Here is a 22,064-nt window from a genome sequence, read left to right as displayed (position 1 = left end):
ATGGATGGATGGATGGATGGATGGATGGATGGATGGATGGATGGATGGATGGATGGATGGATGGATATATGGATGGATGGATGGATGGATGAATGAATGCATGGATATCCTGACTACAGGGAGTAAAACAGGTAAGAGGGGAGTGGGGATAGAAGTAAGACATCCTAGACAGAGAAAACAGCACTGACAAAAGCGTAAAATCACAGTGTGCGCCAGAAAGGAGAAGTGATTTGCTATGTCTGGAGCACAGACTTGGTGGAATAAGAGAGAGGGTTAGAAACGCTGCAGGCTCCAGATCATGAGCACCTTATAATTACATGCAAAAGAGTTTGGACTTCATCCTGTAGAAGAGGGAGAACATCAAAGATTTAAGTGGCAGTGTGCCATAGATATGTGCATTTGGAAAGATGGCTCTGGGAGCAGTGTGCAGACTGGGTGGGATTGAAGGCAGCAAGTTTGAGGGAAGGAAGGTTAGTCAGGAAGCAACAGCACTAGTCCTTTTTTTTTTTTTTTTTGAGACAGAGTTTCACTCTTGTTGCCCAAGCTGGAGTGCAATGGGCAACAAGAGTGCAATCTCGGCTTACTGCAACCTCAGCCACCCAGGTCCAAGCGATTCTCCTGCCTCAGCCTCCTGAGTAGCTGGGACCACAGACATGCGCCACCATGCCCAGATAATTTTGTACTTTTAGTAGAGACGGGGTTTCTCCATGTTGGTCAGGCTGGTCTCGAACTCCCGACCTCAGGTGATCCACCTGCCTCAGCCTCCCAAAGTGCCAGGAATATAGGTGTGAGCCACCACACCTGGTCAGCACTAGTCCTTTTAAGGATAATGAACACTCAGAGAAGAACAGCAGGAATGGAGAAGACAGGGTGGACCTCAGAGCTATTTGGGAAGCCCAGGTAACAAGATCACCAGTAAGACACAGAGGGAAAGCAGATCAAAGAATATCTAGGTCTCTAGAATTGAAGAGGAAGGAAACCTTTTAGCAAGAGAATACGGTGTTCAGTCTGGGCACACCGACGTTGAAGTACCTATGAAATGCTGGAGTAGAAAAATCCAGATCAGAATAAGATGATCAGATCTTCACCTCCAGAGAGAGATTAATTTGAATGTCATCAGCTTAGAGAAAGTGGTTAAACAAAAATATGGATAACCCTGATGAAGAAAAGTATCTTTCTGAGGAAGAAGACAGGATGGCCAAATGACATCCTAGGAAATGCCAATAACTAAGAGGTAAACAAAGGAAGAGGTGTTGGTGAAAAAAACTGAGAAAGGATAAGAGGAAGCCAAGAAAGAATGGTGTCAAAGAACACAGGAGAGGAACAGTTCCAGAGGAAAACAAGCTCAAACATGCAAATACTCAAAAAGTCAAGTAACATTAGAGCCAAAACATATCCACCAAGTGTGACAGCTAAGAGCTCACTGACAACCTGGACAGTGTTAGTGGATTAACAAGATCAGACCGCAGTGTTGAGTCTTAGAGGCAGATGTAGTACAGACAAGATCAGAAAAGTTTTTAAAGAAGCTTTTAATAAAATAATGCAATGACTGAAGAAGGACTCGAATTAGAAAGATGGTTTTGTGATGTTGGTTTTGTTTTTTTAAGAGACAGAGTCTCACTCTGTTGCTCAGGTGTACAATGGCCTGATAATAGCTCACTCCGTAACCTGAAATCCCTGGGCTCAAGTATTCCTCCCACCTCAGCCCCCCAAGTAGCTGGGACTAAGGCATGCGCCAACATTCCAGGCTAATTATTTTATTTTTTTGTCAAGACGGAGTCTCACTGTGTTGCCCAAGGTGGTCTCAAACACCTGTCCTCAAGTCAGGCTCCCATCTTGGCCTCCCAGAGCACTGGGATTACAAGTGTGAGCCACTGAGCCCAGCCTGGTGTGTTCTTTTTTAAGGTGGGGAGAAAATAAGCCAGAAGAGGGAGAAGCTGGAGATATCAGAGGAAGTGGAGTTAATGAAGGAGCAAGTTTCCTGAGGTAGGAGGAAACAGGACCCTGAGGACAGACAGAACATAGCTTTCAGCTGAGATGGAATCGAAAGTGGAACTAGTTACAGATGAGCTTCCAGGACACAAGGAATAAGTTAAGAGAGTTCCTGTGCAGGCATTCCCTTTTATCCTGCAAAGTACAAGTCAAGATAATTTTCTGAGAATGATGAGAAATGTATAGAAAAGGCTTAAGGAAAGCATCCAAAGGTTAGAATGGCCACTCACGGGAGTGGGACAAGATACAGAGTAGAAGGTTTGCCGGGCAGTGAGAGGGTGCAATAGAAGAGGAAAGGCCCAAAATGTGACCTGGTCTCAAACCCATCATAGTGTGGGGTTTCCAGCAGTCTGTGCATGGTGACCCCATGGAGCAACTGCTTGGAGTTCTGGAGGATAGTTAAGGAGGCAGGACAAGAGAATAAAAGTCAGTTCAGGGTGCTGTGGATTACAGAATGTTGAAAGAAATGAATCATGAGAAGTAGGCTAAACAAGTCACGGACCTGAAGGTCTTCAGGACCTATAACAAATGATCAAAATAGGAATAAATGAGTGAAAGAGCAAAAACAAGTAGAAATTGTGGTCAGAGAGTGACACATTTAAGTTGAAATTCCAGAGGCAGAGCTAACTGTACAAGTTTACCAGCATTCCACAGTTCTGCTGCTAACTTTGTGACCCTGAGCAAGTTACTAAGTCTCTGGGCCTCTGTTTCTTTCTTTCTTTTTTTTTTTTTTTTAAGTTTTCTAAAATTTCATCACTGTATTGTGTCACAAAACAGACTTCACAAGAATTATTATGTACCACCTAACAGAATTAGTGAGTGTAAATCATTCAGTACCAAGTCACAATTAAATTATTTTGAAGCTAATCATTGAGTTTATGCCTTATCTGACTTTCTGGCCTTTCTTCATTCTCTTCCTCCTGCTCTTCCCCTCTTCTTTGTTAGGAACTTAAACAGAGACTATATTAGGACGGCTAAGGTGAGAAATTAGAGAAACTTCAAATCAGCATTGACCATTGAGAAGATCCAAAATAGTGCACAAACTATTAGAACTAAAGTAAAAGTTGAATAGCATTGCTAAATATAAAATCACCATTTATTAATTAACAATATTTCCAATATTTCCAAATACCATCAATAACCAGTTAATGTGTAAAAAAATAAAGGATAGCAGTAATGGTAAAAAAAAAAAAAAAAAAAAAAAATTATAGGGTACTAAAAAAAAATCTAACAAAATATGAGTTCCTTTATAGAAAATTACAAAACTTATTGAATGACAAAATGGAAACATGAAAAAAGAGGTATGCTATGTTAAACACTTACTCAATAAATATTTATGAAGCACCTACTATATAGAAGGCACTGTTAAGTGCTAAGGACACAGCAGTGGACAAAACCAAAGAGCTTAAACAATAACCTTAAACATAGAGCTTAAATAAGGATGTGGATTATAGATTAATCTATAAATTCAATGTGATTGTCATCAAAATCTCAAATAGGACTTTTAAGCTAGATGAACTAATTCCATAATCCATACAGAAAAATAAATGCCTAGAAATACCCAGGAAAATTCTGGAAAAAAAAATATGGCTTCAACCACAGCATCAGAAAAAAAAAAAAAAGAAAAATAAATAAATATGGAAAAAGTGCTTGCACTAAAAGATATCAAGGCTTGCCACACCAATGCAGAGACAGACGAATAAGATCAACAGAACACAACTGAGAGACTGAAGGGAGACCCAAATGTGAATGGCAAGTTAAAATATAAAAGGGTAGCCAGGCACAGTGGCTCTCAGCTGTAATCCCAGCACTTTGGACGGCCAAGCCAGTAGATTGCTTAGGCTCAGGAGCAGGAGACAGGGCATCACGGTCACCTGGGAAACCCTATCTCTACAAAAAATATAGAAATTAGCCAGATGTGGTGACACATGCCTGTGTCTCAGCTACTTGGGGGGCTGAGGTGGGAGGATCGCTTGAGCCCAGGAGGTTGCAGCTGCAATGAGCCGTGGTGGCACCACTGCACTCCAGCCTGGGTGACAGAGTGAGAGCATGTCTCAGAACACAAACAAAATGTGTGTGTGTGTGTGTGTGTGTGTGTGTGTGTGTGTGTGTAAAGGGTGATATTGCCAGGCACGGTGGCTCATGCCTGTAATCCCAGCACTTTGGGACGCAGAGGGGGGCGGATCATAAGGTCAAGAGATCAAGACCATCCTAGCCAACATGGTGAAACCCTGTCTCTACCAAAAATATAAAAATTAGCTGGGCATGGTGGTGCGTGCCTGTAGTCCCAGCTACTCAGGAGGCTGAGGCAAGAGAATCGCTTGAATCCAGAAGGCCGAGGTTGCAGTGAGTCAAGATCGCGCCACTGCACTTCACCCTGGTGACAGAGAGAGACTCCGTCTCAAAAAATAAATAAATAGAAATAAAAATAAAAGGGTGATACTATAAATCAATGGGAAAGGTTGTACTACTCTATGAATCATAAAACAACTAGTTATCAATATGAAAAAATAGATTCCCACTCTTCATACAAATACAAAAATAAATTATACATGGATTAAAGACCTAAAACATTAAAACAGTCACATTCACACACACTTAAATAAAAATGTAAAAACTACTGTAAGAAATGTGATATAGTTTGGCTGTGTCCCCACTCAAATCTCATCTGGAATTGTAACTCCCACAATTCCTCCATGTCATGGGAGGAACCCAGTGGGAGGTGATTGAATTATGGGGGCGGGTCTTTTCTGCGCTGTTCTCATGATAGTGAATGAGTCTCATGAGATCTGATGGTTTAAAAAATGGGAATTTCCCTGCACAAGCTCTCTCTTTGCCTGCCACCATCCACGGAAGATGTGACTTGCTCCTTTTTGCCTTCTACCATGATTGTGACACCTCCCCAGCCACATGGAACTGTATTAAACCTCTTTCTTTTGTAAATTGCCCAGTCTTAAGTATGTCTTTATCAGCAACGTGAAAACAGACTGAAAACAACCTAGTACAAAATGTCTTTATGACCTTGAGGTAGGAAACAATTTCTTAGACAAGATACAAAAAGCACAACTCATAAGACAAAAAGTTTAATAAATCTAACTAATTCAAAACTTACAACTTCTATCCTACAAAATAATTGATAAACAAAGTAAAACGACAAGCCACAGACTCAAAAGAAATTTAGTAAGGCACAGAACTCAAAGGAAATCTAGTATGTAACAAACAAAGGTTTGGTATCCAGAATGTAAAAATAACTCATCACACTTATAAGAAAAAGATAAATCCATAAAGAAAATAGGCCAAAAATATAAATAGGCAAATCCAACAAGAAAAAAAAAACAGAATAGAAAGTACAAAGAGATGTGCCAAATATTCAGATGCCACTTCATAATCATTAGATTGGCAAAAACAGAAATGTGACCAAGGGTTGGTGAGAGTGTGGGAAAGCAAGAAATCATAATTATTGCAGATCGGAGTGCAAATAGGTACAATCACTCTGGGGAGAGACTTGGCACTATCTAGTAAAAACAAAGAGAAGCATAACATGAGCCTGCACAACCATGTTGTGCAGATTTAGAGATCTATTTCCTGAAGAAATCTGGCACTTGTACCCCCAGGAGAAGTGTACAAAAACGTTAATTGCTGCATTCTTTACAGTAGCAAAAAAATAGAAACAATCTAAATGTTCATCAATAGGAGAAGAGAATAAATTACAAGGTACTCATAAGATGAAAAACCAAACAACTATTGAAATGAATACATCCAGATGTATCTCGACATGGACAGATCCCAAAAGAAATGAAACATTTGGATGCTGAGGGGAAAAACTCTTCACAGAATTATAGGTAGGCGTATGATAGCATTTATCTACATCTTTAAAACATATAAAGTTATACTATATTTTGTTCTTAAATATGCATTTGTTAATAAAACATACTGGCATGCATGACACAGAAAAAGTTCACAGCAGTGGTTACTTCTGGTGAGGGAGAGGGACAAAAGGAACTTGAATTTTTAAGGAAGCTCTATTTCTTACACTAAAAAAACAAAACAAAACAAATCTGAAGCAAGAATATTCAAATGGGGTTTTTTCCCTGATTTTTGGATCCATGAGTGTATCTGTACTTTTCTGTATTTTTAAACCTAGTTTTTTTGTTTTCCAATTAGTCAACCTATGTATTCTTAAAAACACCAATCAGAAGTTTAGAGGAAGAAAAATAAAACTGGTTAAGATAAGGTTTGGGAGACTCTCTGGATTTTGCAAACAGTGCTGTTTTTGTTTCTCATCATCAAAGGGAAACAGAAGTTACGTGGGCATGGTCAAATCTCCACGTGAGAAAGCACATTGAGACAACCTTACAGGAAAGACATCAAGGCCAGTTCTCTGAAAGTGCGGCTCTCACCTCTCGGACATGTCTTTTCAGGTGCATGTATACACTCTGTCCAGTTTTTCGAAAATGTCTTTCAACATGTTCCCTTCCAAAGGCCAAAAATGTATTCATGCATACATAGAGTCCGCCTTCAGAATTCTAGAAGAAAGAGAAAAAGTACATTAGCCAAGGATACCTAGCCAAGTAGTCAGATACAGAAAGAGGGAAAGGGAAGGAAGGCAAACGCTGAAGATAAGGCCTGGCAAAGGGCCACCGAGGCTCCTGCAGTCATCATCAATGACCCTTCGGCAGCGACACAGACACCCACAGCAGTGGTTTCACCCCAGCCCTGGCTCCAAATGCTCCTATGGACAACTGAGCAATCGTTTCCCAAATGCTGGCTACGTTCACAGTGAGGTGAGATCCTCAGAGGCTCTAGGAAATAAACATGCTTGTCTGACAATAGGGCAAAGGAAGAGAAAGGTAGAAAAAAGTTGGCAAAACTTTCACTGTAATATTTTATCATCGTTCTTCCTCATTCATTGGTGCAAGTCTCCAGGAATGCAAAGTTTTAGGTCATTTTAGCAGGAAAGGGTTCTTCAAAGATATTGTTCCCTTTCTTTGGTGACACATGATATTTGATAGTATTCATGAATAAACTATAACAATGTAGCGCTGGGCGCAGTGACTCATGCCTGTAATCCCAGCACTTTGGGAGGCCGAGGCAGGCAGATCACAAGGTCAAGAGTTCAAGAACAGCCTGGCTAACATGATGAAACCCCATCTCTACTAAGAATACAAAAATTAGCCGGGCGTGGTGGCGGGCGCCTGTAGTTCCAACTACTCAGGAGGCTGAGGCAGGAGAATTGCTTGAACCTGGGAAGCGGAGGTTGCAGTGAGCCAAGATAGCGCCACTGCACTCCAGCCTGGGTGACAGAGTAAGACTCTGTCTCGGGAAAAAAAATATATATATATATAAAATAAATAAATACAGGTCGAATATCTCTAATCCAAAAGTCTCAAATGCTTCAATGAGCATTTATGTTAAAGTATCATGTTGATGTTCAAAAAGTTTCAGATTTTGGAGCATTTTGGATTTCTAATTTTCAGATTAGGGATGCTGAAATAGTAAATATAATGCAAATATTCCAAGATCCAAAAAAAATAAAAATCTGAAACACTTCTAGTACCAAGCATTTCAGATAAGGGATACTCAATCTGTAATAACAATAAGTACATAATAAAGGATGAAATCTTATAATGCATGTTATTGCATGTCTGATATGCTTCATGTATATTGTTGTCTTTCTTTCTCTCTTTCTTTTTGTTATTGTTTTTTGTTTGTTTGTTTGTTTGTTTCAACAGCATCTCACTGTGTTCCCCAGGCTGGAGTGTAATGGCAGGATCCTGGCTCACTGCAGCCTCAACCTCCTAGGCTCAAGACCCTCCCACCTCAGCTTCCCAAGTAGCTGGGACTATAGGCACGTGCCACCATACCCAGTTAATTTTTGTATTTTTTGTAGAGATAGGGTTTTGCCATGTTGCCTAGGCTGGTTTCGAACTCCTAGGCTCAAGCAATTTGCCCACTTCGGCCTCCTAAAGTGCTGGGATTACAGGTGTGAGCCACCATGCCCAGCTTATGTATATGTATATTATTTCAATGCTAACCACTGCAAGTTGCTTATTGTTATTTCTACTTTACAGTATCAAAAAAAAAAAAACTAAGGATAAGTCACTTACCCAAGTTCACACAGCATGGAAGTGTTAGAGTTGAATCTATTTCTCCTTTTATCCCTCCATGCCACATTTCAAAGCACATAATATTATTTAGTTAAAGACATACTGCTACAATGAACAGTCAAGGATATGTTTGAATTTTAGATACTTGATTTTTTATCTTAATTTCATCTCTTGTTTTCTCTCACTTTGCTTAACATGCTTTTCTATAAACTTAAGCTACAAAATTAGCCATCCTTTCCTCAAAGGAAGAGGATTTTCTTAAGCTATGGTTAGTCTCACCTGTCCAAATAATAAAAATAATAATAATAAAATAATGTAAAACTAACTTTTGAATGCCTGACAAAATTGCCAATAAATACCTTACAAAATTCCTTACAGTGCATTTCAGTAGAGCACAAAGTACAATATCAAAACATTGATGTTTATTACATATATATTTAAAAATTGTTTAAAATTCCAATAATTTTGTTTAAAATTTGTTTAAATTCCAATAAAAATTGTTTAAAATTTGTTTGTTTAAAATTGTTTAAAATTTGTTTAAAATTTAAATTCCAATAAAATTATTTAAAATTCCAAAACATTGTTTAAAATTCCAATAAAGATTGTTAATTTAAACAATTTTCTAATAATAAAATTCTCCAACATTGTATCTAGAATTTCTAAGTGAGGATATAAACAGTCCTCTCACAATGTGAACACTTAACCATTAACTCAAGTATGTGCCTCTTACTGTAGCATACACATTGCAGTAAGCAAATTAAATAAATAAATAACAGGTATAAAAATCACAAAGAAAGAAGTAAAATGGTCTCTATTTCCTAATGACAATATAGTCCATATGGAAAATTCTAAGAAATCTACACAAACTAGTGAAAATAACAACTAGTAAAAGCAATAAGTGAATTTAGCAAAATCACACGCTACAAGTTAATAGACTAAAGTCAACTGCAATTTTAGATATTAGCAACAAACACTTGCAAATGAAATTTTTAATGCTTGACTTCAAAATAGCATCTAATCCCAGCATTTTGGGAGGCTGAGGCAGGTGGATCGTTTGAGCCCAGGAGTTCAAGACCAGTCTGGGCAACATGGAGAAAGCCTGTCTCTACAAAAAAAAAAAAAAAATACAGAAATTACCCAGCCTGTAATCCCAGCTACTTAGGAGGCTGAGGTGGGAGGGTCACTTTAACCCAGGGAGGTCAAGGTTGCAGTGAGCCATGATTGTGCCATCCGTGCTGGGTGACAGAAACAGACTCTGTCTCAAAAAAAAAAAATCCAAAAAAGCTTATAATTATAATATAGCTTGTGTTTCTGGATAACTTTTCTACCTTTACATGAAATCATTTAAATAAAATTAGAAAAGTCCTTCAACTAGAGACAATACATTACATGCATTTAATCAACAAATTAGGTAAATATTTTCAAAAGAGTTTTCTAAATAAACATGTTTTTTGGATAGATAGACCTCTTAAGAAAAACATACTGCATCACTATAATAGTCAATTATTCATTAAATCCATTAAATTAAGCATCACATATTGTGATTTTAAAAAAAAGTTCCATTCTCTTCCAATAAAATGTAATTCAGTCTATGAATTCGAGCCAGAAGATTTACTGGGGAAAATAGGGAATTTGTAATAGAGGTCATGCACTGTCACCAGCTAGCTCTCTGGCCTAAGGCAGGCTGCCATATGGGGCTCTGAGCTCCAGTGTTCTCCGCTATAAACATGGCCATAGCAGTAATTTCCACCACACAGAGTTGCATGAAATTTAAAGGGGGTGAAATACATCAAAGTGCTTTCTGTGATATATGACAATACATAAATGTTGTTTATTATATATTATGGGCTAATTATCATTATCTCATTATCCAAATCATTTTATAATTGGGGAAAACAAGCAGAAGGTAGAATAAGTGAGTCTGACAGCCACATAGGCTGGGAGTAACAAATACTAATCTGTCAGAAAAAAACACTAGGCAATTAGTAGAAGAACCAAGAAATTCGCAATCAGAACAAAAAAAATGTTCAAGGACAGTATTTTTCTAAAGAAAAATATAGAAATACTCTATAATCCAAGAGTTTATAGTTTCTTAAGTAATCATAGTCTTTCCAAATTTCATTGTCAAGGGTTTTTTTCTTATTAGGGAATCTGATGGAAATTTATTTTATTTTATTTTATTTTCTCATGGAGTTTTGTTCTTGTTGCCCAGGCTGGAATGCAATGGCACGATCTTGGTTCACCGCAACCTCCACCTCCCGGGTTCAAGCGATTCTCCTGTCTCAGCCTCTCGAGTATCTGGGATTAGAGGCATGCGCCACGACACCCAGCTAATGTTGTATTTTCAGTAGAGAGATGGGGTTTCACCATGTTAGCCACGCTGGTCTCCAACTCCTGACCTTGTGATCCACCCACCTCGGCCTCCCAAAGCGCTGGGATTACAGCGTGAGCCACTGTACCCGGCCAGAAATTTAACATACCAAACATGAATTCTCAATTTCTGAAGCTGCTTGATAATGTCACAAAGTCCATAATCAAAGAGAAAAATTCTTTGACACTCAGAAAGGAATGGCCAGATAAGGAAGGATTTCATTATGACATCAACAGGTGGCCAGGCACACTGGCTCACACATGTAATTCCAGCACTTTGGGAGGCAGAGGCGGGTGGATCATTTCAGGTCAGGAGTTCGAGACCAGCCTGGCCAACATGGTAAAACTCAGTCTCTACTAAAAATACAAAAGTTAGCTGGGCATGGTGGCAGGTGCCTGTAATCCAGCTACTTGGGAGGCTGAGGCAGAGAATTGCTTGAACCCAGGAGGCGGAGATTGCAGTGAGCCGAGATCACACCATTGCACTCCAGCCTGGGCAATAGAGCAAGGGAAAAAAAAAAAAATCAACAAGCTTGTTCCACTGGACACCAAGGCTGGCCACAGAGGTAGTGTGTGCCCCTCTACAGGGCCAATGCTGACAGGAAGGCCCTGCCCAATGCGCTCACCAGTAGTTCTAAAAATTCAGGGAACATTAAGACAGAAAACCCTTCTAAACCTATCACATATAGAACAAACACCCCAGTCTAATGATCTACGCTTTCTCCTTTCTTGCCCTATTAATGTCTAAATATTGGTCCTATCATACACTGTCTTTCACATACAGAGTCAGCACCCCATGGCCTCTGCTCCCAACAGCTTCTTTCAATCCTGATAAAAAGTCATGTGGATAACTGTCTCCCAATTTGCTTGTGACCAAAGCACAGAGAATGGTATACAGCCCACAATCAAGCTAAGCTACCTGACTCATAGAGTTTCAAACCCTCAACCTCATCCTCTCATTAACCAGCCATCTTCTCACTAAGATCACCAGCCAAGGAAGCATGGTAAAGCACATGCCTCCATGTGGACAAAAGGGCAGCCAAGAAATCAGGCAAGTGCAAGATGACGGTGAAATGCAACTGGAAGAATCAAAGGACAGTGTACGAGTCCATTCTCATACTGCTATAATGAAACACCCAAGACTGGGTAATTTATAAAGGAAAGAGGTTTAACTGACTGACAGTTCCACGTGGCTGAGAAGGCCTCAGGAAACAAAATCATGGCAGAAGGCAAAGAGAAAGAAAGGCACCTTCTTCACAGGGCAGCTGGAAGGAGAAGTGCTGAGCAAAGGGGGAAAAGCTCCTCATAAAACCATCAAATCTCATGAAAACTCACTCACTATTATGAGAACAGGATGGGGGTAACCAACCCCATGATTCAATTATCTCCCACCAGGTGCCTCCTACGACATGTGGGGATTATGGAAACTACAATTCAAGATAAGATTTGGGTGGGGACACAGCCAAACCATATCAGGCAGAACACAAAATAAAACTTTTTTTAAAGTAATGGTGGTACAGTGCTCTATTAAATTAAAATAGATTACAGGCCAGGCACAGTGGCTCAAGCCTGTAATCCCAGCAATTTGGGAGGCCAAGGTGGGCAGATCACTTGAGGTCAGGAGTTCCAGACCAGCCTGGACAACATGGTGAAACCTCATCGCTACTAAAAATATAAAAATTAGCCAGGCGTGGTGGCACACGCCTCTAGTCCCAGCTACTTAGCAGGCTGAGGCAGGAGAATTGCTTGAATCCAGGAGGCAGGGTTGTAGTGAGCTGAGAACACACCACTGCACTCCAGCCTGGGCAACAGAGCGAGACTCCGTCTCAAAAAATAAATAATAATAATAATAATAATAAAATAGGTTACAGATAAAACTTATATAGCATTGGGGAAATTTTTTTAAAAAAATTAATGGTAGCATAAGAATGGAGGCTCCAGAAATATATGCATTCTAAGATAACTGTTTAATATATGTCAAATCACAAGAAATACAAAAACATGGAAAAGAACCACCAATAAAAGCTACTAGGAAAATTAACATCAGTATAGAAGAAAATTAATCTGGATCTACAACTTATATGAAACACGGTAATAAGGTCCAAATAGAGCCAAGAAATAAGCAATTACAAAACTAAAAAGAGCAGAATCATACATTCAGCCCACTTTTAAAGGGGAAAATAATTTCTGGCCAAAAAAATTAAGGATATCTTCAGAGATGATGTAGTTTAGTTTAAAAATGTAAACACTAGTGACCATGTTTTGTACCACAAAATGTAATGAAACAAATAAAAGACAAGATAATGGGGAAAAACATAAAGTACAGCGAATAAAAGCATGTATCCAAACTATATAAAAACTGATGAATCACAAGATGTCATCAACATTCAAGTTCAACTTAAGAAATTTTTTTTTTTTTTTTTGAGATGGAGTCTTGCTATGTCGCCCAGGCTGGAGTGCAATGGCGCGATCTCGGTTCACTGCAAGCTCCGTCTCCCGGGTTCACGCCATTGTCCTGCCTCAGCCTCCCAAGTAGCTGGGACTGCAAGCACACGTACCATGCCCAGTGAATTTTTTGTATTTTTAGTAGAGACAGGATGTTAGCCAGGATGGTCTCGATCTCCTGACCTCGTGATCCTCCCGCCTCGGCCTCCCAAAGTGCTGGGAAAGAATTTTTTTAAAGATCATTTGGTTTCCAATATGAGAAAATATTAAAATCAAACCATCACATCCTCACAACCTCCTTAAGTAAGCATAATAAAACCATCTCAAGGCACAGGTACATGCCTCATAAACCAGTAAAAACTATTAAAATTGCACAGCCTGAAGCCACAGACAAAACCCGTATATCTTCTCCTACAATATAAATCAGTTCAGCCTTTCAAGAGAGCAAAAAAAACGGTGACCCTTTGACACTGTATTTTCCCTTTTGGCCCAAAAGAAGAAAAGAAGAAAAAAAGAAAAACGAATTTGTACAAAAATATTCTGCACAGAATGTGCAGTTCTGTGCACATTCACTATCTATAATAAAACAATGTAGCAATGACCCCAAATAGAGGACTTAAGAAATTGTGGGATATAAGCACAAGAAAATACTGCAACATTATTTAAAAAGACAAATTTATAAATTGTGTGCAATGAGTCTTGCTTGGTCTAGAGTGGTGCTTCTCCAACTATTGTCACGATGGATGAGGTTGTTTTTGTTTTTTGTTTCGTGTTGTTTTCATTTGTTAAGGAAAGACACGTGGTCCCACTGCACATGGCTAGTTCAAAGCCCCAGCCAGATATGGTCTTACCACACACTTAAGTTCCACAAAACCCAAACCAGTCTATGTCCTAGGCAAACAGATCCACTGGTCACACACTTGGCTTTGACTGCAATGTCAAGTTACTATCGAAATCTCAAAACAGGCCGCGCACAGTGGCTCACGCCTGTTAATCCCACCACTTTGGGAGGCCAAGGCGGGCGAATCACCTGAGGTCAGGAGTTCAAGACCAACCTGGCCAACATGGAGAAACCCCTGTCTCCACTAAAAATACAAAATTAGCCTGGCGTAGTGGCACATGCCTGTAATCCCAGCTACCCAGGAAGGCTGAGGCAGGAGAATCACTTGAACCCGGGAGGCAGAGGCTGCAGTGAGCCAAGATCGTGGCATTGCACTCCAACCTGGGCAACAAGGGCAAAACTGCATCTCAAGAAAAAAAAAAAAAAGAAAGAAAGAAAAAAATCTCGAAACACTACTCTCAGTGCTGTACTCATCTCTCAGCCCAGTCAGCTGACATACTTTAGGTAGCACTTGTCTAGGGCTAGGTGAACTCGGCCCAAGTCTAAGAGTGTCTCACCCACCAGGAAAGCATTATTTAAAAGACTTTCAGGACACGAGGTCAGGCCTGCAGCCTTTACAGTAGCCCCATCAATGCCTCCTCACTGTAGGCGCTTCCCAGACCCCACACTCTGTCAGTCTCTGCCTAGGAACTACTCCCACATCTCCCAGCTCAGCCCCTGTTCTGACAGTCCTTGACCCTAAATCTACTTTCATTTCACAATCAGTGTCATGCTCATTGAAATCTATCGCTATGGGAAACCCAAGCTTCCTTCAGTTTGTCGCCAGTACCTTCAGAAGCTGAAATATACATTTGCTCCTTGAAGGCAGAAAAATTGTATCATTTATTGCTAAATCCTAAAAATAGTACCTGGTACAGGGCATGGGGCAGGAAAACTGTGTCATATTCACCACTGAATCCCAAAAACAGTACCTGCTACAGGGCAGGACTGAACAAACTTTTGTAGGATGAATGATAGTTTTTGTCTTCACTATTTGTTATTTGGTCTCTCTCTCTCAAACTGTTCCTCAGTGCCCTTCTGATCTGAATTTAAAATGCTTCACAGCACAGGTTCCACTTAAAGCCTCTGGCATGACTAAACAATGGGAATTCTCAAAATAAAACTCATGGCCACGCATAGATAAACAGCCGGAGGCACCAGCAGAAATTCTAGCTTTTCAGGTTTGTTTGGCTGAAGTCACTCTTAGCACCCTGGACACTTGAACCCCACTGCCCCAGCCCTCCCACCTACTGTAACCAAGCCAGTCTCACATGGGTTCTTCAGGAAAGTGGCTGCCTTCTCTGCACCCCCATCCCACCTTGGATCCTACCTGCCTCCTGTGCTCAGAGGACACCCAGCCCAGAATGACCAAAGTGCAGTTCTGTGCACAATCTTAAGCTAAATGGATTCTAATGATCATTTTTATGATGCACTAACCAGAAACTTGACCAAGATGCAAGACTTTGACATCCAAAATCACAAGAAAGTCAAGAAATACTGCACAGGGCTCTATAATGATTTCCCTTAACTTCTCCAGCCCCACAATCAAACAGTAAGAAAGAAGCAGCATTGGCCGAGCACGGAGGCTCACGCTTGTGATCCCAGCACTTTGGGAAGCAGGTCAGGAGATCAAGTCCATCCTGGCCAACATGGTGAAACCCTGTCTCTACTAAAATACAAAAAATTATCCGGGCATGGTGGTGTGCATCTGTAGTCCTAGCTACTCAGGAGGCTGAGGCAGGGGAATTGCTTGAACCCGAGAGGCAGAGATTGCAGTGAGCTGAGATCACACTATTGCACTCCAGTCTGGCAACAGAGTGAGACACCTTCTCGGAAAAAAAGGAAAAGAAAAGAAAAAAGAAAAAAGGAGCAGCATTAGAAGCCCCATGTATTGTTTAAATCCTGTCTTCAATGCATTTCAATATACATACAGTATATACCTAAGCCATTCATTTACTACTTTATATTGTATCACTCTATGTGCTATTCAGAAGTAACATCAAAGACAAAGTCACTTATTTTTACATTGCCTGCCGTTTAAAAGAATGTTAAAATGGTGGCAAATATAAAGGTCAAGGTTGCAACATGTTTCAGAGTAGCAAGTGAACAGTCATTTTAAATAAAAATACACTACATTGTCAATCGGTAGGTGTTCAGAGAACTTTGTTTACGATGATGTTTTCTTGGCAACCAGCCTTCCCACTGGAAGACAGGAAGGGAGCGTGAGTTTATGTGAGCAACGCGCTCAGGAAACACAGTCCCTGCATAACACTTGTTTTTATAACTACAGAACAGTGTCTCCTGTGGAAAACAAGCGGTCATTGCTGCAAAGAGAAACATAATGTAGGTAGATGGAGTCACAACAAATCCACGCCAGGACAAATCACATACTAACACCACGGGAAGACGGTGACTCACACACCCTTGGAAAAGGAAGGCCAAGAAGACCAGAACACAATATTTTCTAGAACATTGACTCAAAAAAGAGCAGACAGGAAAAAAAATTAACCAAATGAGCTGCTTGTAATTGTAAAAAAAAAAAAAGCAACCCAAATGCCCAAGAACAGATTTGCTTAATAATTTATGGTACCTCCATGAAATGTAACACTCTTCAGCTATTTGAAATTGACTTGTGGATGACTATTTACTGATAGAAAAAATATGCACATGGTAATTTTGGGTGAGGAAAGCAGGTAACAAAACACTGTGTATGCTGTTATAATATACGTGACATGCACACTCTTCCTGGCATATGATGTTATCTCAGCATGGGGAGACAATGTGGGAATCTGTTTTCTTCCGATTCTCTTCTGGCATTTTTTAATTTCTCTTCAGGAACATAGATTCATTTTTTAATTAAAATACAAATAAAAGTTTTTTAACTGAATGTATTTAGATATGCTCCCTTTTCTCAACCTGGCTTCCCAACCACACAGCTTTATGGGGGCTGTACATTTCCACTACTCAAAGTAAAGCGTGGTGGCAATAACTTGAGATTTTTATTTTTTATCTTTGAGAGAGTCTCACTCTATCGCCCAGGCTGAAATGCAGTGGAGCAATCTCAGCTCACTTCAACTTCTGCCTCCCAGGTTCAAGGGATTCTCCTGCCTCAGCCTCCCAAGTAGCTGGGATTACTGGTGTCCACCACCACGCCTGGCTAATTTTTGTATTTTTAGTAGAGACGGGGTTTTGCCATGTTGTCCAGGCTGGTCTCTAATTCCTGATCTCAAGTAATCCACCCACCTTAGCCTCCGAAGGTACTGGGATTGGCCAGGCAGAATGACTCACGCCTGTAATCCCAGCACTTTGTGAGGCCGAGACAGGCAGATCACCTGAGGTCAGGAGTTCGAGAGCAGCCTGGCCAGCATGGTGAAACCCCATCTCCAATAAAAATACAAAAATTACCCGGGCGTGGTGGCACACAACTGTAATCCCAGCTACTCAGGAGGCTGAGGCAGAAGAATCTCTGGAACCCAGGAGGCAGAGGTTGCAGTGAGCCGAGATCACGCCACTGCACTCCAGCCTGGGCGACAGAGCAAGACTCTGTCTCAAAACAAAATAAAAAAATTGTTGGATTGCAGGCATGAGCCACTGTGCCTGGCCAATAATTTGAGATTAATAAGAGATTACCTTGAGATCTGCAGCTGAGGAAATTCGGGAACAAGTAAAATAGAGGTGATAAGGAGTGTAACCTCAGGGAGGCAAATGAGACTGTGATTACAACTGGGAAAAATGAAACTAATCGGGAACACTGTACTCTAGTTGGCTGCCACTCATGTTTACAGAAGGGGGTGGTCAATGTGGAGAATGGAAAAGAAGCCATGAGAGTGAGGCTGTGATGTCTTCTCTAGAGGCAAAAGAAGGCCATGGGGGTGAAGGGCAGAAGGAGTGTGTTCAGTCCCTCAATGCAAGACATCAGAGACCCAGCAAGGGTGATGCCCTAATGACATTTACATCCTAGTAAAAAGAGACAGGCAACAAGCAAGAAAGAGACATCAAAGATAATTCCCAGCAGTGATAAGACGAGCCTGAGGATTGGGGTCTTTATACAGACAGGAGACAGGGTTGTCTCTAGGAGGCTGAGACTTCAAAGATGATGAGTAGTCAGGCAAGCAAAGAAGGAAGAGTACCCTCTCCAGATGCAAAAGCATGTGCAAAGGTCCCAACTCCAAAAAAAGCTTGGCTACTGCTTTGAAGGATAGAAAGCCAGCCAGGTGCTGGAGAAGCATGAGAAAAAGGTGGTGACAGTACAGAAGGAGAGGGCTGCAAAGGTCAGCTCAAGAAAGCCTTGCACGCCAGGGGAGAGCTGGGTGCACACTGGGCAGAAGCAAAGCCACTGGAGGCTTCTAAAGTGAGAAGTGCCATGATCTCATCTACATTTTTCAAAGATCACTCTGGCTACTGTGGAAGAATTATGGCGGGGGGAGGGTCAAGAGAATATGCAGTTGAGAGGCTACTGTATAGTCTAGACCCACACTGTCTAATATGGTAGCCACTAGCCATATGTGAATATTTAAATTTAAATTAAGTTAAATTAAAACTTCAGTTCCTCTACCACACTGGCCAATTTCAAGTGCTCAACAGCCAAAGATGGCTAGTGGCTACCCTATTGGACAGCTCAGACACAGAATAATTCCATCATCTCAGAAAGCTCTTTTAGACAGCCTTTGTCTAAACAAGGCCAGATGGTGGCTTAGCCTGGGGAAGGTGACAGGAGAAAGAGGGAAGGGGGCTGACAGCAGAGACAGGGAAATGGGCAGTGTCAGGATATTATTGTATTTTATTTATTTATTTTTTTCATTTGTTTGTTTGTTTGTTTTTGAGATGGAGTCTTGCCCTTTAGCCCAGGCTGGAGTCCAGTGGCGTGATCTCAGCTTACTGCACCTCTGCCTCCCGAGTTCAAGAGATCCTCGTGCCTCAGCGTCCCCAGTAGCTGGGACCACAGACGTGTGCCACCACACCGGCTAATTTTTGTATTTTTATTAGAGATGGGGTTTCACCATGTTGGCTAGGCTGGTCTCAAACTCCTGACCTCAGGTGATCTGCCCGCCTTGGCCTCCCAAAGTGCTGGGATTAGAGGCGTGAGCCACTGTGCCCAGCCAGGATATAATTTTAGGATAGAGCACACTAGCCCAGGAGATGGATTAGGTGTAGAGGCATGTGGAAAAGGGTGGAAGTGAGGACAACTCCTAATGGTTCTGATTCATTACTGAGTACATAAGAGCACCCTCCTGTCTCTGCCCAACTTTTGCTTTCATCAAGCAACCACCTACCTATTAATTCAACCTCTCAGGTACTTACTTCCATGTCCGAATGACAGACATGAGTGTTCCAATAACCAGAGCACAGATCTCCAGTATATTCTCGCTTCTAGAGCAAACCAGACAAGAGTTTTAAATTGCAAAAATTAAGCACCCATAAACAAGAAGCAAATGAGCAAATTAAGCACTCATAGGTAAGAAGCAAGTGAGCAATAAGAAAGTAAAACAAGATTCCAGATCAAGGGTGGCAAGCATGCAACACACAGAAGGGGGAAATACAATGGAGAAAAGCATTATCAGAAAATAGGGCTGGATACAGTGGCTCATGCCTGTAATCTCAGCACTTTGGGAGGCCAAGGCAGGCGAACTGCTTGAGCCCAGGAGGTCAAGGTTGCAGTGAGCCAAGATCACACCACTGCACTCTAGCCTGGACAACAGAGTGAGACTTCGTTTCAAAAAACAAATAAACAGAGAAAGAAAGAAAATAGGCTGGCTAGCAGGGAATAATCAAACAGGTCACCAGTAAAACAAAATTACCAGAATACAATAGTTGCAAAATCTAAAATCTTGGTTTCAACAGCAGATTCAGTGAAATAAATGTGTCCACATAAACTAGGTAGGAAAGAACAAAGGCATGTAATCCCAAGAGAGTATTGACCTTGCTGCTAAACACTGATAAAACATCTGTGGCCATGAAATGTTAAGAAAAAAACGGAAATACTAATCCAGCAGCAGGCATGGTGGTGCACACCTGTAGTCCCAGCTACTCAAAAGACTGAGGTGGGAGGACCACTTGAGCCCAGGAGATCGATGCCAGCCTGGGCAGCACAGCGAGATCCCATCTCTAAAAAAAATATATAAATAAATAAATGTTGAAATGTTAATGCAGTAATGATTCCTCCAGCTTGCTCTGACTTTGAGTGTCTCCCTTTCTGCAGAGGACTCCTATGCATTAGAGCTGTACAGCCTGGTCCTGCACAGATAAAGGCAGAGTCTGAACAACTAAGTTTTGACTACACTATAAATTTAGTGTTCTACTGAGGCATCATTTATCAACTTTTTTGATAAGTATAAAACTGAAGCAGCCGGGCATGGTGGTTCATGCCTGTAATCCCAGCACTTTGAGAGGCCAAAGCGGGCGGATCACCTGAGGCTGTGAGTTCAAGACCAGTCTGACCAACATGGAGAAATCCCATCTCTACTAAAAATATAAAAATTAGCCAGGTGTGGTGATGCATGCCTGTAATCCCAGCTACTCGGGAGGCTGAGGCAGAATAATCACTTGAACCCAGGAGACAGAGGTTGCAGTGAGCCGAGATCGCTCCATTGCACTCCAAACTGGACAAGAAGAGCAAAACTCTGTCGCAAAAAAAAAAAAAGGATCATTCCTCTGGGTATTTTGAGCAATGAGGATACTGACCCCACCGCAGCTGGGGAAGGCCAGAGGCAGGGCACGAAGTTGAACTACTACAATACTCTCAGGACAAATGGGTAACATGGAAACCATCAGCATACGAACACAGTGAACTGGGCACCTGCAGCAGTCCCCAGCTTACACACAAAAAGAAAATGTGAAACCACCTTGTCAACAGTACACCTTTTATAGTCATTTCCTATTTTTATTTTATTTTTTAAAAGTGATGGTTTTCTTCAGGATGAAATCCCCCTGATAAACACGAAGATTGAATTTCCAGGCTAACCCATAAAAGCCCATCCCTCGGATCTGAATTTGAGTATGAACAATGGCCCAGAACAGAGTCTCCATCAAAGAGGCCAGCAAAAGCTTTCACTGTTGAGTAGCGCCTTACGCAGAATTACCAAGTAAAAGAAGTCTCTCTTCGGCAACCCTAAGACTCCATAAATGCCATTTCATCTTCTCGAAGGGAACCTCTCATTAAACCACTAATAAAAGGGCAAGTACCTCTGCTACATATCCACTAGCTTAAAAGTGAGAGCTAGGGAGGGGAGAGTTCCAGAGAGGACAGCAATAAGATAGGTTGAATGGACAGCTGTGATTACAACAACCCTGCAAGGTAAGGCACTACAAAGGGGGAAACCAAGGCTCACAGGAATTCAGTGACATTCAAGCATTTGTTGAAGTCACATGGCTGCTAAGTAGTAAGTGGAGGTGGATTTGAGCCCAGGCCAGTCTAGCCCCCTGCGGGCTGCCTGGTGCTACTGAGAAGCAGATGTCGTTTTGGTGACAGGAGCCAGGTGGGCGGCTGTCGGCAAGCACACGCTCGCTCTCGTGGGGGCCTGGGGAAAAGAGCAGTTTCTCTTTTTTTCAAGACTGTTTCATTCAAGGAAAGCAGGAGGGACAGGCAAAGGAGGGCAGCCCCACTCAAGTAAGCAGCCTGCACCAGGTACCCTGCCAAGCTTTCCTGAGGGGCAGGAGAGAGGTTTCAGCAGGCTTTGCCAGCTCCACTCCCCAAATGCAAAAGGACAGCTGGAGTCCCTGGGAAGTGGCCACTCCAGATTGACAGCTCCCTGACAAAAACAGTGGCAAGACCCAAGGTGCTGGGCTTCGAGACACTGGTGAAGGAGCTGCAAGATAGGGGCCCTCACAGCCCACTTGTCCTAATCAGCTTGTGTCCAGCAATAAAACTGGGGACCTAGAGAGAGAATTCACACCAACTGAGGCTTCTTCCAAAGAACAGGCTGGACACTCAATGGCAGAACCTGCCCCAAATGGCACCTCCAAAGGAGCAATTCAGCAGCTTTACACAAAGGATACAATATGTGAATTACTTTCAACCCTGCTTCCTGTAGCCACCCCCACCTATTCCTCATTCCACTTCCAGAACAGTAGCACCAGAGGACAACCATCCCCATGCTGTTCCCTTGCTCATAATTGGCTGGTCCCTCAGGTCTAACCTTATCAAGACCAACCTCTTTTACATCCCACAGAAGATTCAACTTTGCTTTCCAGTCTCCCCAGGAATCTTCTCTTCCATAAGACAATTTTTACTGTCTCACATGCAAGTCAAGTTGGTCCCAATTCCATACCTT

At 41.5% G+C, this 22,064-nt stretch overlaps 1 protein-coding gene across 1 annotated transcript in view; it reads right to left on the bottom strand.

The window, feature by feature from the left end:
• The window catches only part of LOC105539931 (ubiquitin carboxyl-terminal hydrolase 13-like), a 67,884-nt gene that overhangs the window by 33,455 nt on the left and 12,365 nt on the right, over positions 1-22,064 (bottom strand). Inside the window, exon 2 of the mRNA XM_011980390.1 lies at positions 6,393-6,518. Within this exon, the coding sequence (XP_011835780.1) occupies positions 6,393-6,491 (99 nt within the window). The 5' untranslated portion in view covers positions 6,492-6,518. The remainder of the gene's footprint in view (positions 1-6,392; positions 6,519-22,064) is intronic.

The sequence above is a fragment of the Mandrillus leucophaeus genome, unplaced genomic scaffold, assembly GCF_000951045.1.
Source record: "Mandrillus leucophaeus isolate KB7577 unplaced genomic scaffold, Mleu.le_1.0 Scaffold211, whole genome shotgun sequence".
NCBI classification, from domain to species: Eukaryota; Metazoa; Chordata; class Mammalia; order Primates; family Cercopithecidae; genus Mandrillus; species Mandrillus leucophaeus.
The sequence above is the reverse complement of the archived record's forward strand: the minus strand, read 5'-3'. Positions and strand labels throughout refer to the sequence as shown.